General features: G+C 40.1%; 1 protein-coding gene across 1 annotated transcript in view; it reads left to right on the forward strand.

Moving 5' to 3' along the window:
• Positions 1 to 17,484, forward strand: part of NTRK1 (neurotrophic receptor tyrosine kinase 1) — a 29,874-nt gene extending 12,390 nt beyond the window's left edge. The window contains exons 4-17 of the mRNA XM_053475040.1: positions 2,332 to 2,400; positions 2,578 to 2,735; positions 3,186 to 3,328; positions 3,539 to 3,674; positions 3,858 to 4,187; positions 4,714 to 4,731; positions 6,198 to 6,256; positions 7,167 to 7,269; positions 9,508 to 9,654; positions 9,861 to 9,991; positions 11,306 to 11,478; positions 12,943 to 13,183; positions 15,810 to 15,968; positions 17,075 to 17,484. Of these exons, the coding sequence (XP_053331015.1) occupies positions 2,332 to 2,400; positions 2,578 to 2,735; positions 3,186 to 3,328; positions 3,539 to 3,674; positions 3,858 to 4,187; positions 4,714 to 4,731; positions 6,198 to 6,256; positions 7,167 to 7,269; positions 9,508 to 9,654; positions 9,861 to 9,991; positions 11,306 to 11,478; positions 12,943 to 13,183; positions 15,810 to 15,968; positions 17,075 to 17,260 (2,053 nt within the window). The 3' untranslated portion in view covers positions 17,261 to 17,484. The remainder of the gene's footprint in view (positions 1 to 2,331; positions 2,401 to 2,577; positions 2,736 to 3,185; positions 3,329 to 3,538; positions 3,675 to 3,857; positions 4,188 to 4,713; positions 4,732 to 6,197; positions 6,257 to 7,166; positions 7,270 to 9,507; positions 9,655 to 9,860; positions 9,992 to 11,305; positions 11,479 to 12,942; positions 13,184 to 15,809; positions 15,969 to 17,074) is intronic.
• Positions 17,485 to 21,128: the final 3,644 nt, after the last annotated feature.

Consider the following 21,128-nt stretch of genomic DNA (forward strand, 5'->3'; position numbering starts at 1 on the left):
TATTGGGACATTGTCCTGTTCTAAACATACTGATTTATATTTGTGTTAAAGTCCATCGGGGAATAAGGAAAGTTAGGCTAAGACTTTGTTTCTGGCTCCAAACCTCTCTGCCAAAAGGCACCGTGCCTCTGAGGATGTGGCCGGACAGGAGGTTTGGAAGAAATTAAAAGCTAATCAGACTGATTCCTCTTTGTAGTCGACTGATTCATGTTTAAACAGCCATTCTTCATCTCAAAACACAAAGACAGCCCAGGACTGAAAAAGCCGGTCCCAATGGGCTTACGGGACCATTTATATCCCATCCATTACATAAAGAAACAAGAAATGTCCAAAACTTCAACTCCTATAATGCTCTGCCAGAGACAGAGATGGTAATTCTAGTATGTACAGTGATGCTACGATCAGACATGACTCTTGAAAAAATATATATAGTGTCCAAGAGATGCATTCATCCCATAAGCGGATACATTTTGGGTTGCTAGAGAGCCCTCGTCTGCTAGCGATTATATTTATGTTTACAGCTTGTTCTTGTGTCTTCATTTGTTGTTCTTGCATTAATGCTTCATTTGTTCGTTTTGTTTATTTCTTTTAAGCCTCAGTCATGATTGATTAAAGCAACTTTCCAGGAGACGCGAGCAGTCATATCCTATCACTGGGATGACTTTCTAGCAGTGGAGCTCTAACTGTACAACATAATTATTATAAAATATTATAGAGCTATTATAAAATATTAGATAACTATTAGAGAATGTGAGGGGTAAACTAAGTGACTCATGTTATGTTACATATGAGAAACCTAGCAGATCTCAGCTTTCGTGTTGACCGCTTCCAGCCATACAGGTCCCAATTCTGTGTCCAATCACAAAAACTACCTCGGAGCCACTGATCAGAGAAAGAGCATTTTCAATAAAGAAAGACGAGAGGCCAAACTCACTCCTAAGATTAAAAATAGGGATAACATTGTAGGAAACTCAGCTATTATAACTATGTGCCAGAAACTTTGGATTTATGAGTATAATTCACAAATTATTTAACCTCAAATTCAAAAAGAGGAATGCTTTTTCCCAACACCAGTGCCTGGAGAGAAACCATATTCAGTTTTATTTCTCACTTAATCCAAAGCCTGTCTGTTTATGTTTTAAGAATTTACCAGTTGGTTTCATACTAGTTGTAAAGGTGGTTAAACCTCAATCAATGAGTTATCCCAAGTGAAGGCTGATACATATTACGCTATAAACTTTCCCGAGTACAAAGAAGGTCCCTCGCTAAGAATCTCTGGGTCACAGATGATTAGTAGATGAAACTTTGATGGATAACGAGTGAACTTGTGTCCCATAAGACTTGGTTTCCTTCTATTGTATTGCAGCCAAAAAGAAAATGAATGTCTGTAGCCTACAGGTTATTTTATCCATGGGAGGAATAGGACATCAAGAAGAGATTGGTTTCATTTGCTCCTAACAAATCTTGGAAATTCTGGTCCATGCAAGACTTCGTCATAATTTACTCAAGAAGCACAAGGGTTCTTGGTAGACAACCCATGAATTGTTTGCATTAATCAGTATTATTAATACGAGAAATTATACAAAAAGAGAAAAGCACTATATCTGCTAAAACATGTTGCATTAATGTATCGTGTAGAATATCCAAGCCCGCGGAGCATGGAGGTGCCTGTGCCGCTAGCTTCAGCTCTGTGCTTTCGGAAGGTAGAATGAAAACTGATTCCAGGCAGATGTGTCTGCTGTGCAGATCAATGCTTACAGCGGAATTCAATCCCTCAGCAGCTGGCTACATCAGGGACCCACCGTGAGGATGGACAGCAAATTCTCATTTTCAGTCCCCAAGGGCCAATCGTTGACCTGACAAAGACTGAAATTCATCCCACCCGACTTACCCAGCGCTGCATGCGAGTGACTCATTGACCGTAGGCAGATGCGGTGCTATTAAGAGCTGTTTTGATTGTCTGCCACCATCCTGAAGAAGGTGCAACGACAGACTGACAGCCACTGTGGACAAAGGTTAAATATTTATACAGCTTCTCAAACGTCTGCGCTGACACTTGAGACAATAAATACCCCCTTGGAGTTTTACTCAGAAAGCAAACTCTTAGGATTTTACTTTAGTTTATTTGCTATAACGATGCTTTGGGTTTTTTGGGTAACATTGACAAAGCTCTTTGAGAGTCGTGATTATAACTAGAACGATATCAAGCCAGAAAGAGGAAAGGACATGTGGAAAGCAAAAGTGTTAAATTCGAAAGAGGTGCAAGATCTACTCTAAGATAAATCTATGTCTGATGTCTATCCTGACCAGACGGTCTTCTTCTTTCCACAGAAACCTGTCTTCTAATGCTCTCATCTCACTTTCATGGAGAACATTTCACAACCTGACTCTCCAGGAATTGTAAGTCAGCTGTATGAATGTACTTTAGTATACATTTGTTATGCGTACACATACATCAGAAATCCACACACAGCTGCTGATAGGGTATCGTTGGTACACTTTATGGCCAAAAGCATGTGGACACCTGAGGCATTCAGTCTCACTTCAGACAGACTCACTGAATCCTCCTTCTCCTAGGATTCTCACTGGCAACCCTCTACGGTGTTCCTGCGAGATACGTTGGATACAGATTAAGATCGACAGCGAGTGGGCTGACCTTGGAAACCAATCACTGAGCTGTTTTTTAGACAATACGGAAGAGATTTTGCTGGAAAACGTTCGCGTATCTCAGTGTGGTAAATCTCCTTCTTAATACAGTTTGTTAGCTATGTAGAATCCCCACGTTCTCAATTAGAACACTGTTCTGAACAAATGAAATGTGTTTAGGGTAAAGGGTCTAGTTCTCTTTAGATGTACTCTTCTGTTTGGATTTGCTAAATGGACTTTATGAGCCAAATATTGGCCAAATGTTTGTTCACCTAATCTTATGTCAGCACAGTAATATGTCTAATTGTAAATCTTCAACCTTTTTGCTTTAATTTCCAGCTTTTCAAAGCAATTTTCCTTCACTAATAAAATAAAGACTATGTAAGGGCTACAGGCTTAAAAACATAAAAATAATTAAATTGTAAATATGCAATGTAAAATCCACTATATTTCTGTTTTTTTTTTTTTTTGGTGTCGGGTTTCTTCTTCATTTTGACGGTGGCCAGATAATTTCAGAGGCTATACTTGTCTCCCCTCAGATCTGCCAGAGGTTAGCATCATGAAACAGAACCTGACGGTTTTGGAAGGAGAGAGCTTGACCCTCGTATGTAACATCGCTGGGCAGCCCAGTCCTACGGTGACTTGGATTCTGCCAAACATCAATGCAGAAGCAGAAATGGAGGTACCTATAATGGTTGGGATGGTGAAAAAAGATGGCGGCAAAGGTGCCGGTAAAAAGAAAAAGGCGAATGAAACAATAGATGTAAAACAAATCTCTGCTGTGGACTTCTTCTTTAACACAATGGTCGCCTTGATTGTAAGGAGACACATTGTGATTGCATCTTTATAGACATTGGGAACACTGCATTGTTTTTCTGTGTTGTCTCCGTAGCAATCGGACACTCCGGAAGCAGAGATCTACCTGCATCTATTCAATATTTCTTCAGGGTTCAACAAACGTGATATTTCCTGTAGGGCAGAAAACATAGTTGGACGAGAGGAAGCCTCGGTGCAGATAGATGTTCTGTGTAAGTAGATGACGAGCTGTTGCACTCGTGATCCGGTATTTTTCTTCTACACGGCGTCCACCTAAATTCTGCATTTAATTCCAAAAATGTATGACAATTGAGCTAAGTGTTATTTAGCCCTTCTTTAGCACAAAATAAAAATTGAATTGTTGTCTTTATATACTCCCTTGGTCTCTTTTACAGTTCCTGCCAAAATTATTAGTTTAACAGAACCCTTTAGAGGGCACCATGACTGTATCCCGTACACGATTGATGGAAACCCTCGCCCAGAGGTTCACTGGCAGTTTAATGGCGAAAACCTCGAGCTGGGCCACTTTATCTTCGAGAGAGATTTTAATGACTTTGAGAACTCCACGGCCATCCACGGCTGCCTCAACTTCAACAAGCCCACTCATGTCAACAACGGAAACTACACTCTTTTCATCTGGAACATGCTAGGATCTGCATCTCAGTCCATCGAAGCCCATTTTATGGACAACCCGTTTAACTTCAACCCAGAAGTACCTATTCCAGGTAAAAAGTATTGCAATGTTAATATTTAAAGCTTAGCGGCCTGTTCTGAACATCATGTCAAATAAAATTGGGATCGGGTTCAATCAACATTAGGTCTTATGTCAAGGTATTGGTACCCAACCTCTGTTTACCAAAACTGATGTTCAGCGAGACTTTCCTTTAGCGCATTTAGACGATAATTCCATTGCCCTCCGACTTTCGAAAAGTTGTTCACTAAATTGCTGTAAAATGCTGTGGCTCGTTAGTGAAATAAACGCTGTCTATGAATGGAAGGAAGGAGATGTAGGTACCATGTAATTCATGGAATAATCAAGTGGCAGCAGATATGCATATTTCCCGACCCAATGTGTCCTTCTAAATGCAATAAAACTGCTTTCCATCAGCCAGAGCCCGCTTGAAAGATTAGCGCTGCCAAAATCTTGTCATCTGATAATGAGAAAATCTCCCGGTATTTTGTCAATGGAAGTTTAATGCCAATAAATACATTCATCTGAAACTAATGTGTATTCTCGTGTTTACTTTTCAGTGTCCCTGTCTCCAGTGGGTAAGTGTTGTTTACTTTATTTTGAACTATTCCATTATTTGTGAGTTTAAATAAATTAATGCTTTTAGTTGGTCTGCTTGAGCACAGCTGAAGACATCTCACATGCCCTGAAAGCTGGTAATAATAATAATACAAAATATACAAATTTATGTATGTCCTTGGAGTTAAAACTATCCAAGATTCCATTGACCTGGATTAGGGCAATCAGAAACCCCTGTAAGTGTATGCCACTTTTGCCCAAAGGGGAAAAAAAACCCTACATGGAGCCACAGGCAGCCAAAATTACCCAGATCAACAATTTGTAAATTAAACACCAGTACATTTTTAAAAGCCTCAGTTTTTATCGCTAACTCTGTAGGTATCTCAAACGCTTTACAGCTTTACAGTATGTGACTCAAGCTACAAAATCATCTCTAAAGCGGATCCTTAGGGCTCCCAATGGGCCAAACCGTCAAGACGTTCTTTTAAATGTCCCAGCTACTTAAACTGTTTTAAGACAGGCAGAGCGAAATACTTCGACCACGATAGAAGTCCTGTCTGGGCCTCACACGTTCCCTTAAAGTTGATAAATGAGTTTCACAGGGTAGATTTTTATTGCCATAAGCCCTTCATCTTCTCAAGCATTTCAAGAATTCTCACACACTTTAACTTGAACCATTTTTTGTGGATATTTCATTCCACTTGCATTAATTTTCACACAGGCACGTTGACGTTTTAATTAACTTATTAAATGTACATTAAAGGCATGCCATTTGCATGGCGTCTGTTGGCTCCATGCCCTTTTTCCTGTACATTCGCGTCGTTACTGCGTCTTAGAAAGACAGACTGCTTCGATTTAAGTTATGCGATCTCCCCATTTTACTTATGGAGGACTCCAAGGTTAAATGAAATCAAGAGACCCTAATCTACATTATAAAGTGAATTAGATTTGTTTATTGCTTCTCAAATGTAATAAAATACTATAGTTCCTACTCTTAAAATCCAGAAGCTAGTGGTGCCTGGGGGTTATCCACCCGGCGCCAATATGGCCTCTGTGGTTTTCAAACGCATCAAAATGCTGGAGACGAGAACCCAGCTATAAGAAGGAGAGGGGTAAGAATGGAAATGCCCCAGACCCCTGTTTTTACCTTTGGTGCCAGGGTGTTTCTTATCACTGTAACGGTAGTTGAATGCTAGATATTTGACGTTATCCATTATAGGAAAAACTACTCAATATTCACGTTTGGCTATTATAACTACTGGGGGTGCCCACTACCTCCTTCTGCTGGTTGACCCTTAAACCAGTCTGCATATAGCATCCCCTGGAGCCTATAATATCTTTGAAGAAAGCAATAAGATAGCTTCCCAATTCCATCAGCTGCTCACCTTGGTGAGAATATTACCTGTAAATTCCTTAGAAAAAGACTCAATAGAAATCCAAAAAAAGATTGCTGTATCTTTAACAACCGTGTCCAATTGCCCTCTAGGTGGAGGCAACAGCACATATGTCAACCCAGTGGAAACAGTTGAGGAAAACACATTTGGGGTGAGTTTAACAGAATTCTGACAGATTCTGGACTAAAAAGACAGACATAGTGAATATCTAGAAGAGGCTCTATCTGCATGTCAAGGTTCCGTATTAGAACACTGAGCAGCCAATCGGAAACAAACTGTGTACAGGTTTAATCTCCTATTGGCTGAATGCAGTGTGTCAGTCTAGAGCTTCAATGGCTTTCCTTCTCATAATGGGAATGTTGTTACCTATGGAAAGGCTCGGTAGGGGCAAGGCACGAGATATTTATGTAACGAGATTCACCGCCAGAATCATTATTACTGGCGCTAATATTTTAAATTAGTGGTTTGCAAGCTCTGAGGAACCACAAGCTTGTTGTAATCCTTCAATTCCCTAATTGGATGCCAATTAATTGGCCGTCATTAATTAGTTGGTCATTTTTACGTGGTTAGTTTCTAGTAGTGAGAGAACAAACCACTAAGTAACACAATATACCATCTAAGTTGTCTCTAGAATGAAATACACCAATATCACAGAAGTAGTAAAAGTTCCACTGATATAGGGGTACTACAGACATTAAAAAAATGTTACACACCCACAACTCATGCAATCTTTGTGTTGACCAACAGACCAACATAGGCCCTGGAGTCAGTTTAAGATCATAAGAGTCACAAACATTATATAAAGAGAAGTTGAAATCAGCCCTTAAATTGCAGGGGTGGTTTCACAAATGATTAATTCTAATGTAATACTTATGCATTTATTATAAAGATATTATTTTATGAATTTTCCACGTGTATCCCAGGTGACTGCACATTTATCGAGCCTGAATAATTTATAGCACTCTTATCTGGGCTGAAGCACTGTGGGGTTTCTCACATTACTCCTGATTTATGGGAATAAGCAGGTTCACTCTTCCTGTTTCACTTTTTTTTCCCGTCAGGTCTCAGTCGCGGTGGGACTGGCCGCGTTCGCCTGCCTGTTCCTCCTCCTCATGCTCATTGTTCTTAATAAATGCGGACAGCATTCCAAGTTTGGAATTAACAGTGAGTTATCGTCTTTCCCTATACATGTGAAGTCAAAATTTGCTTACAAAAAAGTTTCAAGTGTTTGCCACTTATGAGCTCGGAATGTTCGCTGGGTATGAGGGTATCGCAGGGTTCTACAGCCCAAAAAGCCCCGATAATGTGTATAGAAACAGCAGGAAACGGCTTTATAAATTAAACTGTGTAAACGTTGGGAGGTACACGCAAAGTGTTGGACCTGGCTTAATTCTCAATATTTTAACACTCTCTCAAAAAACATAATGAGGCTGTTCCAACCTGGGCCAAAAACACTTCAGCTTTGTGAACAGTTTGGGATGAACAAAAAGGATTTAAACAAAATGACAATGGAGATCCTTGCCAAAAAGTTTTGACGTGGCTGCATTTTATTATTCTTGTTGTGAAAGCCACAGCCATCGTAATTTAGACTTTAATAATAAAAACACGTTTGCTCCATTAGTAAATCTTCTTGTACTGTTAATTACGATGCTCAGCTATTGTTGTAGGTTTTAAACACACTTACTATTTAAGCATACTTTCTCTTTAAATATAAACTATAATGTCCCTTTAAAACTGTATCTCTCTTATGTGGAATCCCCTAGTAAATTAATTGTCCATCCGGTACGACCCCTTTTCCCCCCCCTCTTATTCTTCTTATAATAATCCGAGGCTCATAGTTTAGTAAAATACAAGCAAATGGACAGGGCTAGAGATGAATGTTTAACCTTAACGTGGTCTCCAAGACCTTCCAAGTGTCAGATCTAATGATATTTCCATAAATTATCTACATGGTGGGAATAAGTACATTTTATGGAGCTTTCAATCCATTTTACACCTGTCATAGTATTATGGTCTTCAGACCTCTTTTAAGTGACCCCAGACATACAGTAGATTTGTTTTTTCAGCCCAAGGGCTGAGGTCAAGGAGCTGTTGAACCATAAAATAAATAGGACTTAACCCCCTGTTAACATCTGGTCCTTTTAAATATGCATTTGCTCGTACATCACCTCTTTACTATCAATCCTGCCCTAACAGCGAGAACGTTTAGGGTGGCTTCACCTTGACCTCTGATAGGTACTTACAGGTCAATCAATATTTATGGCAATTGGGAAATAATTACGGGGGATTAATTACCTCTGAAGACTGAAAGGTAGATAATGGTAGAGACGGTCAGAAAAGTCAAGCAGTGCTGGGTTGTATAGCGAGAGGCATTAGTGGCAGGAAGAGGGAGAGAACTCTGACACTCTCTGGTCAGACCTCACCTAGGGTATTAGGGACAGTTCTGGAGACCCCATTTCCAGAAGGATATTGACATTTTGGAGAGAGTTCAGAGGAGGGCAATTAAAATGGTGAATGGTTTGCAGGATAAAAATGATCAGCAAGAGACTCTCAATGGTCTCAATATGTACGACTTGAAGGAGAGACGAGAGAGGGGATGAGACGGAAACGTTAAAATGCATAAGGGGATTTAACAAAGATACGTGGAGGGGCCTCCCAGCAGACGCTGTAGAGGTTAACACAGTAAGGGGATTTAAGCATCCATAGGATCTCTCCAGAATGTTAATCTACTTCTAGAGTTGGGGTCTCCAGAATGGTCCCCAATACCCTAGGTAAGGTCCAACCAAATATATGCGAAGTGTCAGTACAACTTCCCTCTTCGTGCTACTAATGCTTCTCGCTATACAACCCAGAACCCTGCTAGCTTTTTCCGCCCCTGTGTTGCATTGCCTGCCTAGTCCTCAGGAATAATTACTGCCAAGTCCTTGTCCTCTATTGTCCCAGACAGCTCAGTCCCCCTGATACTGCATGTTCACCAACACCTCTTTTCATGTAATGGTTATTGGTCCCAATTGTTTTCTGTAGTAGACACATTCAATTTACAAGACCTGCTTGCAGCCTACGGTACATCTTACTCTCTAACTGCATCTTCTAGCTTAGAGAGCTACTCTTCATTACTGTTTGCCCCCCCCCACGCTATGCAATAAGAAGCTGTTAATTCACTTTTGAAATTGATTCAAGGCCTAAATGGGTTTGATCCGTCTGTATCCCAAGGGCCCACAGGGCTGGGCTGTTGGAGAAGAGATTGCACAGTAGAAAAAAGCAAGTTCTGCTTCAGCACTCAAAAATGATGTGTCTGTTTAAAGAGAAATATAAATTAATATTCTTCTTTAAGTATTAAATACAGCGCTGTATATATTAATATACAACAAGATAAGCGTTTTTTGATGATTACTTTTCCAGGAGCCGCCGTTCTGGCTCAAGAGGATGACCTGGCGATGTCCCTCCACTTTATGAACTTTGGCGCCAGTCCCTTGAGCTCAGCAGAGGGAAAATTGGACGGGGTGAAACCCAACTTCATCGAGAACCCACAGTACTTCTGTGATGCCTGTGAGTTATACGATTTCCTCTTTGTCAGATCATGTTCCATTTCTGGACGCCAAATACACGCCATATAATCACAATCACGGCTCCAAACGTAGCAAACAACTGCCAAGCCTCCAGGGCAACATCTAAATGTTCACGGAGGAGAACTGGTGCGGGTGGAATGTAATGGTCCTTCAATGAAAGCATGATAACCCTGTTTCCATGCGCAGGTGTCCAACACATCAAACGAAGAGATATTGTGCTGAAGTGGGAGCTCGGAGAAGGCGCTTTCGGGAAGGTGTTTTTGGCCGAATGTTATAACCTGACCCCAGAGAATGAGAAGACGCTGGTGGCTGTAAAGGTGATGTGGCGTCATGTCTCTTAATTACTTTTTGGTTTAAAAGTTGCAGCATCTTTCTTTCAACGGCTCTGTAAAGATGGGCTAGACAGCAAGAGTTCAGGGTCAAGTTCGTTAGTTGGCTTTAATGAAGCAAGTTCTGGGTCAACTTAATTTCAGCAGCTGAGTTGATTTTGTTGAACTGAAACCTGTTCTCGTCTCTGTCAGCCACCCAGACCATTTGGATTGGCGTCAAGATAACTCCACGGTGCTTCATTAAAAGCAAGTTGCCCTTGGTGACTTGATTTAATTGCCCATTGGACCTTTAGTGAACAGAATCCCCCAATATTAATATTTTAATGGTATTAAATGTCATTTTTTTGACAATGAAATGCTAATTCCCAATGTCATTGCGTGTTTCTGTTCCACTACACAGAAACGTACAACAGCCACGATATCATCAAATTAAAAGTAGTGGAACTGCTCTTTTAAATATGCACTGCATCTATAACACTAGTATTTCACCTTAATTATGGTGACCTTACGTGCAATTAAGAGGGCAATACTTTCATGAAATCTGGCCTGTATGCTTCATTTACTTTTATATTTAATAATGCCAGCAAAAATGATAATTATTCTATAAAGCAGGGTTTAAAGAGCTGTTTAGCTTGTACAGGATATAATCCATATGTATTCAAGCTTAAATGTATTTACTGTAAGCGTAAATATAGATCTAGAAATCCAATTATAGAATTTTACTTTGGCAAATTAGATTTTTTTTCTTTGAGAGTTCATCTAGAATCATTTCACACTAACCACTTAGAAAAATACCATACAATAAACAAGAAATTGATAGCAGCAAAGTTACAGATCAATGGTTTTATTAACTTATTTTATTTGCGTGTGTGGAATGATGGACATCCCCCCAGGCGCCTCTGCAACATGCATATGGGAAAGGTAAATTGGGTTACTCGTTCTAGAAGATCTCCATTATCTTTCTGCCACTTTTATGGGTGTATCGCAGTGCACCAGGCGAGTCTGACCTAAATGTCAGCTTAATGTGAATAAATGACCCCTGTTTATTTATTTTGTTTACAGCACTTCTTAAAATGAAAAGGGACACCAGCATGTAGAATGGTCTCATGGTTTTCTAGGTTCAATCTTTGTCATGTTCTAGAAGCACATCGAATCTCTATCAGTCTATGTAAAGCCGATTTTCAAGGTTTTTCCTACGATGGTCTTTAGTAGTTACTAAACCATATGAGGTAGAACCATTGGTTTGGACTTCAAGATGATAAGAACCAGAATATTTGGTACTTAATGTGTGTTTGGTTTTAGGCTCTGAAAGAAGCCACAGAAAATGCCCGCCAGGACTTCCAACGGGAAGCGGAGCTCCTCACTGTCCTTCAGCATGAACACATAGTCAAGTTTTACGGGGTCTGCACGGATGGGGAACCTCTCATCATGGTGTTTGAGTACATGAAACACGGAGATCTCAACCGCTTCCTCAGGTGAGAACGTCAAGGGTTTTGCAAGCAACTAACGTCTGGACTTGGCTTTTTACACAGATTGGAATATATATAATGACATAATTCTTTGTTCCCATGTTGGATGATGTTCTAATAAATCTAGTGTAGCCAAGGTTACGAACTCCCATAGCCTAACCGATGCTTTCATATGCTCTTTGTCAACTGCTCTACTGTCATCCCTTTTGTCTCAATCTGTATATTTTCCTGTTATTCTGCTAGCACAACATAAAAGATTTACTTTTATACTCTAAATTTCCGCAGCTGGAGAGAATGTCCCTTTAATAAAAAATGTAATGTTGTGACTTCTTTGGCTTAATGTTGCAGTGGTATACAAGTTTTAGCGGAAGTCTCTGCTAATAAACAGTACATTAATACTGTTCCAATGGAATCTTTCCATTAGACGTGCTTTTTAGAGGAGAGATTCCCCTTTATGACTCATTATATAACAAGTGCGTACGGAATTGGACCACGTCTCCAGCAGGAAGTTCGGTCGACTTGTCCGGAACACTTGTCTCCATTTGGAACTCGTGGGAATGGCTGTAGACCACACCCATGAGATATCTGCACGCCGTCGGCTTGTTTAGGATACCGCCATCTTCCTTGTAATTTTCCTTTTCTCTTATCATTTTTCCCTGCCAACACAACCCCACCCTGGACCCCCCCGGGCGCTCTCTTTCCATTATTAACGGTCTCTCAGACTGCCATCTCTCTTCAGCTAATGCAGTACTGCTTGCAATATTGATTAGATTAGCTGTCTGAGAGGTTTAAATAGAAGGAGATTGTCCATCAGTTGAAATAAACAGAGACATTTTGATTGGCCCCGCAGGTATTAGAGACAGACGATGTGCTGCCAGTGGCATCTCACAGTGTCCAGGTTCTGATGGCAGAATCTCAGAGACACTGTTTTATAGTCCTTTTATGATTATTGTTACAGTGCAGCGTGATATAAAGATCTCATTTAAAAAATACACGTCCTACTACAGATAGCATCGGTGAACGCATCCCGGATATCAACTATTAAAAACTGTAATCACAGATGTTTCAATGGGCCAAAAATTAGAATATGAGCAAGCTAAAAACAATAAATAAAGGATATATTATATATATTATATTTTATATTATAATGAAGCATGTGAGGTATAAATCTGATTAGGGTTATCAAATCTACTCATGTAGTTATTTGAGCGTGTATATATGGGTAGATTTAAACCACTTTGGAAGCAAGTACCTGCTTCTAAATAAAGGACATAAGCGTTGTTTTCCCTGTGGTACAGAGTCGGTTTTTAGTACCTTTACTATATTATACAAATCAGGTATAATATCTTAGGTGTGTATTTTGTACCTATGGAAGGCATTGTTGGGGGTCCTCAAGCCCAATGATAATTAGACTTTTGGTGAGGTTGATGTCCTCAGAATTCACATATTGTTGTCATCTTCTTCCACCAGATCCCATGGACCAGATGCCAAGATTCTGGACAACGGTAATGGACAGACATACGGGCAGCTAAACCTAACACAGATGTTGCAGATTGCCACTCAGATAGCTTCTGGCATGGTCTACCTAGCCTCTCTACACTTTGTGCACCGGGATCTCGCCACGAGGAACTGTCTCGTGGGCAACAATCTGGTCGTCAAGATTGGTGACTTTGGAATGTCAAGAGATATCTACAGCACAGATTACTACAGGGTAAGATGCCAGTTGAAGTATAGAATTTCTACAATTCGACTTTTAATACTTTTATAGAACCCACCATTGGCTTTAAGAGGAGCCACATCATAAAAGTATTTTACTTTTTAGGTAGGGTACTTTACATCTTTGAAGTGTTGGGGAAGGACAAGGAGGACAGTCCTTTTAAATCTTACAATTGTAGGAAATCCCTCAAGGCGATATCACCTTTAAGACCTCGTTTGTATTTTTGTTTTACTCTGTAATCGCATACAAATCTGCCTCTCGTTCAGGAGCATGGTTTTGACACAGAGCCTCTGGGCTTTGTAACGGAGAAGCAGGAGATGATCAGACAAGAGCTTGTTAGATCAACGGTGTCTTCGCTAACATCGTGTAGGCAACGAGAGACAGACAGACTCGGATCGATGTCATAATCCCGCACCGCTGATCCTTATCACAGCATCGAGGCGGCTGGGGGTAAAGGAGGGGTGAATATAACACCCTGGGTTACAAAACTCCAGCAGGGTCAATCCAATCAGTCAATACCTTGACAATTAACCACTCAATTGTTATTTTAATTTCATCTGACCCGGGTTCAGATTTGGTAAAGACAATATCTTCATTAAGATAACTTTCTTTTCCTTGGTACGATTCTATAACTTGATTTCATAAAAAAAAAAAAGAGAGACATATGAGCCTCTCCATGACAAATAACTTCTGTGCGAAGGCTATAAAGATTCAAAGATATCGAGAAATACAACTTAGTGGTAATAATCATCACCATGCTATACGATATTTAAAGGTTTACAAACATATTATTCATTAAACCCGCTACCCCACCACGGAAAACACCCAGTAACCAGATGAATAAAACCCTAAGTTCAAAATGTGGTAAACCACAAGAAAATCATTACAATTCTATTTTTCTCATGCTAAAAAAATGCACTTTACCATTATGTAAAAAAACCACACTAAAACAATTAAGAAGAAAGGTTACTCATGTGCATTGTTAAGTTGTCAATTTAAAAAAAAAGGGATATGAAACTTCAGCTAAGAAAATGACGTTTCCCAAACTTTGCCCGTTATTATAAATATGGACTAAGTTAGAAGATGTATTTGTTTTAACGTCTGTCATTTTTAAAATGCCAAGTGCTTTGTGGCCTCTGCGACAAAAACCCAAAGTCCTAATCTATTGGTAAAAGCTTGTGTAATGGAATTCTGTGTTACACAAGTTCCCCGACACGGGGGGCTTAATGGTGATCACCAACCACTTGACTTTTCAACAGAAAATTAGATAAGACTCCAGGGACGAGAGCACAGATGTACTGCGGACAGCTGTTGAGATAAATATTCAGAGAATGGAGTCGTTTTAAATAACTGCAAGTCACTAAAGCATTTGCACTGAAGCCATACTGTGACCTCAAAGCTAGAAAAAAAGGAAAACGGATCTGGCCATATCGGTCCAGCAAAAGCAGAGCATTTAGTCAAAGGTTATCCATTCTCTTGGGACAATTTAGAAAAAGATATAGATGGCACATGAGCTTTCTGAACCCCAGAGGTTCTTTAGATGGGGAAAGCTCTGAGAACCTTACAAGATGTATCCTCACTAAACAATGGTGGCCGACTTATTATAATATATTATTAGTATTTATAAATTATTTCTTTAAATCCTTACATTAGAAATGTAGTGTTTTGTGATACAATAATAATGTCCTTGCTCCGGTTGATACATCTCTGAATCATAGGATTCCATTCTAGATCTTCGACCTCCTTTCAAGAACAGCTTAGCGTCTGCAAACAACGGATAGGATGGGTTGTAAGCCTGCCATGTGCTGTACGTGGCGTTTGTCCAGAAGTGGAGGTTTTTATTGCTTGAATTAATCTTAAGTAACTGGCATGCTTGCTGTGCGACCAGAACAGGCCATTCGTCTTCATCACCTTTAACGGCCCAGTCGGGATTTCATCTTGCGACATCCTCAATGGAAAGGGTCTTTTCTTTCCCTTTTAGTGCATCTATTTCCAAGAGTCCTATTCATATTTAATGTTGTGTTTTGATGGGAATGAGGGGGGAAAAAATCACTTAGTGAATGGAAAATAAAGTCTTATTCTAGTGAAATAGATGGATGGAGAGAATGGCGCCCCATCACTGCGATTACAGTGCAGGTATATTGTCTGAGCATCCTGGATACATTAAACAAATGCTAGATTTATTATAGAATATATTTAATTACATCGCAAATCCATAAATCCGGCTGTGTAACTCGATTAATTAACATTTTTCTGGATATACAGTATACTCTCACGTTCAGCTTCTTGGTGAGCTGAGGTCTGACGTGATCTATCAACCAGAACTTCATCCAGTTCCAGACAACAATTCCTATTCCTCCCCGTTGACTTTCTTCCCCATAAGGCGGACATTCAATATATTACATTATTTGGAATAACTAAGGTTTCGAATGTGTAGAATTACAAAAATCGGAGTCCAGGTGTGCGTCCTAGTAATAAAACAACTAAAGTAAATATATTTTACAGTTCGTGTCCCATGTTGAAAGTGACCGCAAATTATTTTCCTCTCTTCTGTCTAATTCATGGTAAATTCCGCACGCCGCATGTTCTTATTAGTTTTCTTTTATGTCTCCTGTTACAGGTTGGGGGCCGCACTATGCTGCCCATTCGATGGATGCCTCCTGAGAGTATCTTGTACCGAAAATTCACCACTGAGAGCGACATTTGGAGTTTTGGCGTTGTGCTGTGGGAAATATTTACATGCGGGAAGCAGCCATGGTACCAGCTCTCTAATACAGAGGTAAGCTGAACAAAAAAGGGACAGGGACGTTCCCCCAAGAAGACCCTTCCTCTGCCTTTTGGAGGGTCCAGTTAGAATCTTCTGGCCACTGATGTCACAATGTGTGTGACTCTTCTGAAACTTTGGATGTCTCCGGAGCTCATGTGACCTAAATGTCACAGCGCTCATGTTAGGAAAGTCCAAGGAAACTCCCCACCCCAAGAATTGTTCAACAAAAAGGGCTCATGCCTGTGAAATTTACCCCACCTGCCCTTGCTTGGGAACAAAGAATTACATTCTGTTCAACAGCCAAGAAAGCTTTCTGAAAAAACTAATGTAAATGTAAAAAAAAAATGCAATTTTAATTTTTCCAATGCGCGAACAAGATAATTCAATTTTGTTTCCCTGTGGGGCTAGTAACCAACCTTCTCAGGAACTACAGACACTAATGAACTCGAGAGACACCCAGATAAGTGCCTTCTCTCTCCATCAGGCAGCATCGGGTTACCCTGGGCCTGGGGCGTCTTATCCGGGAGAGGGGGGAATTTGCAAACACAACATTATTTATTTTTGACAACTAATTGACAACTAATTTCATTTAAACATACTAGCAATTCTTAAATTCCACTGGGCATGAAAGATTAACTTCTCCGTGGCCAGAAAGACCGAGTGTTGCTCAGGTTCTAACGTTGTAAATCAGATAATTGAGGAATTTGACAACAGATAAGTTGGGTTTTTTTTTATCTGATATGAACTTCTGGAAACAGATGCCTTAGTATTTCAGAATCCTCAGATAAGGTACGGATAGTCAGAATTTTTTTAAAAGGACAGTATTGGACAAAGTTTAGCTTTTTAATAAGAATCGTAAAAATGTTAAAGAAAAAATAAAAACAACAAAAAATTGGGATACATGTGAGAATTTGTTTCAGTTTTCTTTTTATAAATTGTAATAAAATTTGCAATTTAACAATGTTCCTAAAATTAAAAAAATACAGAGTCTATATGTTGTTTTCAAAGAAAAAAATCATACCCCCCCCATTAAAAGGGATAATAGATATTTAGTAGCACTTTAGAGTAATTTTGGTGCATTTAGAAATGTTCCTAACTTTTTTCTGTTCTCAATCCAGGCCATTGAATGCATCACCCAAGGCCGGCAGTTAGAGAGACCTCGGACTTGCCCTACGGAGGTGTACAACATCATGCAGGGTTGCTGGCAGAGAGAGCCTCAGCAGAGATTAAACATCAAAGTGGTCCACAGCAAGCTTCAGGCTCTGGTGAAGGCCCCACCGGTATACCTAGACATCCTGGAATGAACAGACTTAACAATGTGATAAGAAGATTCTTTCAGAAGGCAAAAAAACATCTTCACCCAAAGAAGAAGAAGAAGAAGGAGAAAAAAAAGCTTTAATACCATCATATAACTCTATAGGCTGCTAACGCTTAAATTCTACAATTTAACTCTTTTCTGGAGGACAGTTCCAGATAAACGAGGATGAAGTCCAACTTGATGGGTTGAAATAGAAATACAAGCTAAAAATATTTAAAGAAAAGAAAAAGTGTTGGCACGTCAGAAAGGCTGGTTATAAAGACTATTCACTACCTGGTAATACTGAAAACTTAGATCTGTGAAGTTTGTGCTTTAGGTGGGACCTACCACTCCCTGCCGCTTTCTATTAATGTATGTCGCAAAGGCAGTATCACATTGGTATTGCATGGACAGAAAGCCGTGTCGCTGCTGGTCCGCAGATAAAGTGGGTCACCCTGACAAAGACGGACGCCGCTGAAGATGATATCAATGTTTCCTTTCCTCCGTGACGTGCATTATTTAATGGGTTACAGTGACAGCCTCATGCTTTGCTCATATATCGAGCAGCAAATGCCGCCAAAGACAGATATTCACCTTTGTCGAAGCCGCCTGGTCCTACGATTCCTCCATCCCATACCTACATCCGAAGCTCATAGGCATCTGAGGCCTACATCACTGGCATAAGGACAACTAATGTTAACGTATTCAAGAAAAATCAAGGACAGCAGTGCGTTACTTGACGGCTGCTAAACTTGTTTTTGGGGGAGTCTACAAACTTATTAAGATTACATAAAAGCATGTTATTTCAGAATAAATGACCAAAAGTATGGGCTGAGTCACCAACCTCAGTCCATGATAATTAACCGACTCTTGTACAATAAAATAGCTTCTGGGCAGAAACAAGAATGTACAGATGTTTAGCGTTTACTCCTGATACCAGGTTCCGCGATGTAATCCGATGTCGAACGTGTTTGCAGCCTTTAATATCTCAATGCCGTAGAAATATCAATATTCTTGCTGATCTTAGAGACTGATGAGAGAGATCAAAACAATGGTTTTCAAAGGTACTTCTATACATGATCACTTTCCTTTTTTGGTCAGGATTGTCCGACGACCTTCACCAATGTCCTTCTGGCTGGTGGGCTGTTTAGTTATGCTCCTGAATGCATAAAGCGTATTCAGATTGAATTTATGTGGTCCCAAGACACCTTCGTTGGCAAGGACACGTTCCAGTACGGTATCTCTCACCACATAATGTTCTCCAACACCGTAAATGAAGGAAGAAGGAATAGTCATAATTCTAGAATTGTCCTCATTTTAACAGATCTGGAGAGTTAACAAATTCCGCAAAACTCCACTTCAAAATTATATATTTTTTCCGGTTAAACATATCCGTTCCCCCCCCGAACAGACTCAATTGGTATGTGTTCATAGAATTGTAGAAATAAAAAAAATTGTTAACCAAATGCACCAAGAGCTGATCGGTCACCAAAAAAACATTCCATTCAACCAAAATGTTGAATAAGCTCCATTAACATTTAGAGAAATGGTCCACCGATTGGTTTTATCTTCTCTCCTTCCTTAAAACAACACTTAACCCTCCCATTCCTTAATAACTGACCTCTTCTGAATAATGAATATTATTCATTTGGGTAATCTCTTACAAGTTATTAAAACTACTGAACTGAAAACTGAAAAACTTTACAAACTACTGGCTGTCACTGAATGTATTTTTTGCTCTCTCAGATGTGTAGCACAGGAAACGATTTATGGTCCAAGGAAGAATTGATTCCTACGAATATAGTAGAAATTAGAAGTATTCCTAATGTGCCTAGAGATGCCTTTGAGATTGAGAGTATAATAAAATTAAAGTTACATTTCAGAATGCGAAGAAGGGCTAGAATCTGCCGGCAGATCAGATCCATTTGGCCCGTTTTTCCTGCTGTGAAGACAAAACCCTTAATCAGTCGTTGCTCTCGTCTTCAGGAGCCATATGCCTATCTCATATATGTTTAAATTCCCTCCCTGTATTATGCTGGTAGACTGTTCCACTCATCTACCCTCTCAGTGGTAGAGGGAAAAGTGGGAGGTTCTATGGAGACTGTGTCCGAGGAGCAGGGCCAAGGTCCTGGAGGGGCCCGATCTCCAAATAGGGCATTCTGCCCCTGGTAATGAAGTACAGAGGCCTTTCCCAGGGACCAGCAGTCGTAGACCTAGCCAGTCGGGGTCAGCATATGCCATTGGCGTGTAGCGATGAGCATCACAAAAATAGTTAATATAAAGAAGGTACATAGGATGCAGAAGGCAGGATAGCTATCCCCCACACAATACACCTTGAAACACAGCGTGCAAAGGGGGAGAACTGGGCGATTCAAGGTCTTCGATAGAGCAGGAAGAGAACTGGAAGGAATCTTCTGTGCCAAAGTTATCTCATAACACAATAAGATGTCTTTCATCCAAAACCATGAACGCGCAGCTCGCGTATAACCGCCTTGGACAGGTTCATATTTCTTTGCTTGCTGTAATCATATGTCATTGTATTAGACTGTAAGCTCTTTGAGCAGGGAATCTTCGTGTCTGTTAATGTCAGTAGCACTTATCTTGGCCGTCATTGTTGTGTATTCCTATAACGATATTTATTTCCGTTTTAACGCATCTCGAAGTACATCAGTTCTCTGAATAAACGGTATATCTGAATGCCTGGGTGCCGGAGTGTTTATTGAATGGGTCAACAGTGTCACGATTTACAGACTGACGGGTTAAACGCTTGCCTCCAAGATATTAGGGCTTCCGGGGATCCATTAAAGCTGCTGTTCCACCTACTATGACGAATTTAACACTTTTGCAACAATTTTTTTAAATTACGCACCATTCCTAGTACTGCTGGATAATCCCTTTCATGAAATTATTCTTCAGTCATGGACAAGGCATTCATTCATAATGTTGGTATATAAAAGTGCGCAATGAGAGAATACCTAGGATGAAGCCGGCGGGATACCTGGGCGTGGAGGAAGAGGGCTTAGAATTAGGCACACACGGGTGTTGTTGAAAATAAAATCACACTCACCTACTATACTGTAAAGAAATTGCAAAGAAATGCAATTAAAATGTTTTGCGTCGTAAAGAACTCAAAGCCTTAAACAAATATGTGGAAATCCAAACAGAGGGAGACAATGAATTCCTATAACCTATATCAAGGGATTCTGACAAGAAGAAACAGTTCTCTAGAAGTGTAAGGTCAAGAAGAACAAGCTACGTACAGACAATAGACTGAGAGGGTTTGGAAATAACACTGGACAATATATATATTACATTTATTTACAGATAACGCAGTGGCTGCACAAAACAGACAAAGCAGAGGTGGTAATGTACACATTGTTTCTGAAAGCCTGCAACGGAAACATAACTAACTGACATCAAGAGGATAGGTAGATGGGCCATAGGAACACGTTCTACCTCCACTATCTAGGTTCCTGATAAAATCTCTGATTGTGTGGATCTATTGACGAAATGGAATTGTTGATTCTTCTGAGCTTGGTTTGCAAAGCCATCAGAGCCGCACTCCCTCCTGCCACCGCTAACACGCCGTAAATCTTCCTTCCGTTGATTAACAAGAACATATAGGTGAGACATGCCAGGCTCTTCCGAGAGTGTTAAAGACTCGGCGAGAGTGCAGAATCTGTCATTATTACCTGTAGGACGGATACTGCCCAGGGGAGAAATGTCCTCTCTCCTGTGGTAAGAGTATGAGAACAGATGGTGCTGCTCCCTGATGCACGCGGGTTTATGGATGCCATGAATATTTCGTGAAAGATGAACCTCAAATAAAGACTATAAAGATGTCTGGCAAAATTCTTATGGAATTCTGAGCCACG

The sequence above is a fragment of the Spea bombifrons genome, chromosome 9 (genome assembly GCF_027358695.1).
Source record: "Spea bombifrons isolate aSpeBom1 chromosome 9, aSpeBom1.2.pri, whole genome shotgun sequence".
Taxonomy (NCBI): Eukaryota; Metazoa; Chordata; class Amphibia; order Anura; family Pelobatidae; genus Spea; species Spea bombifrons.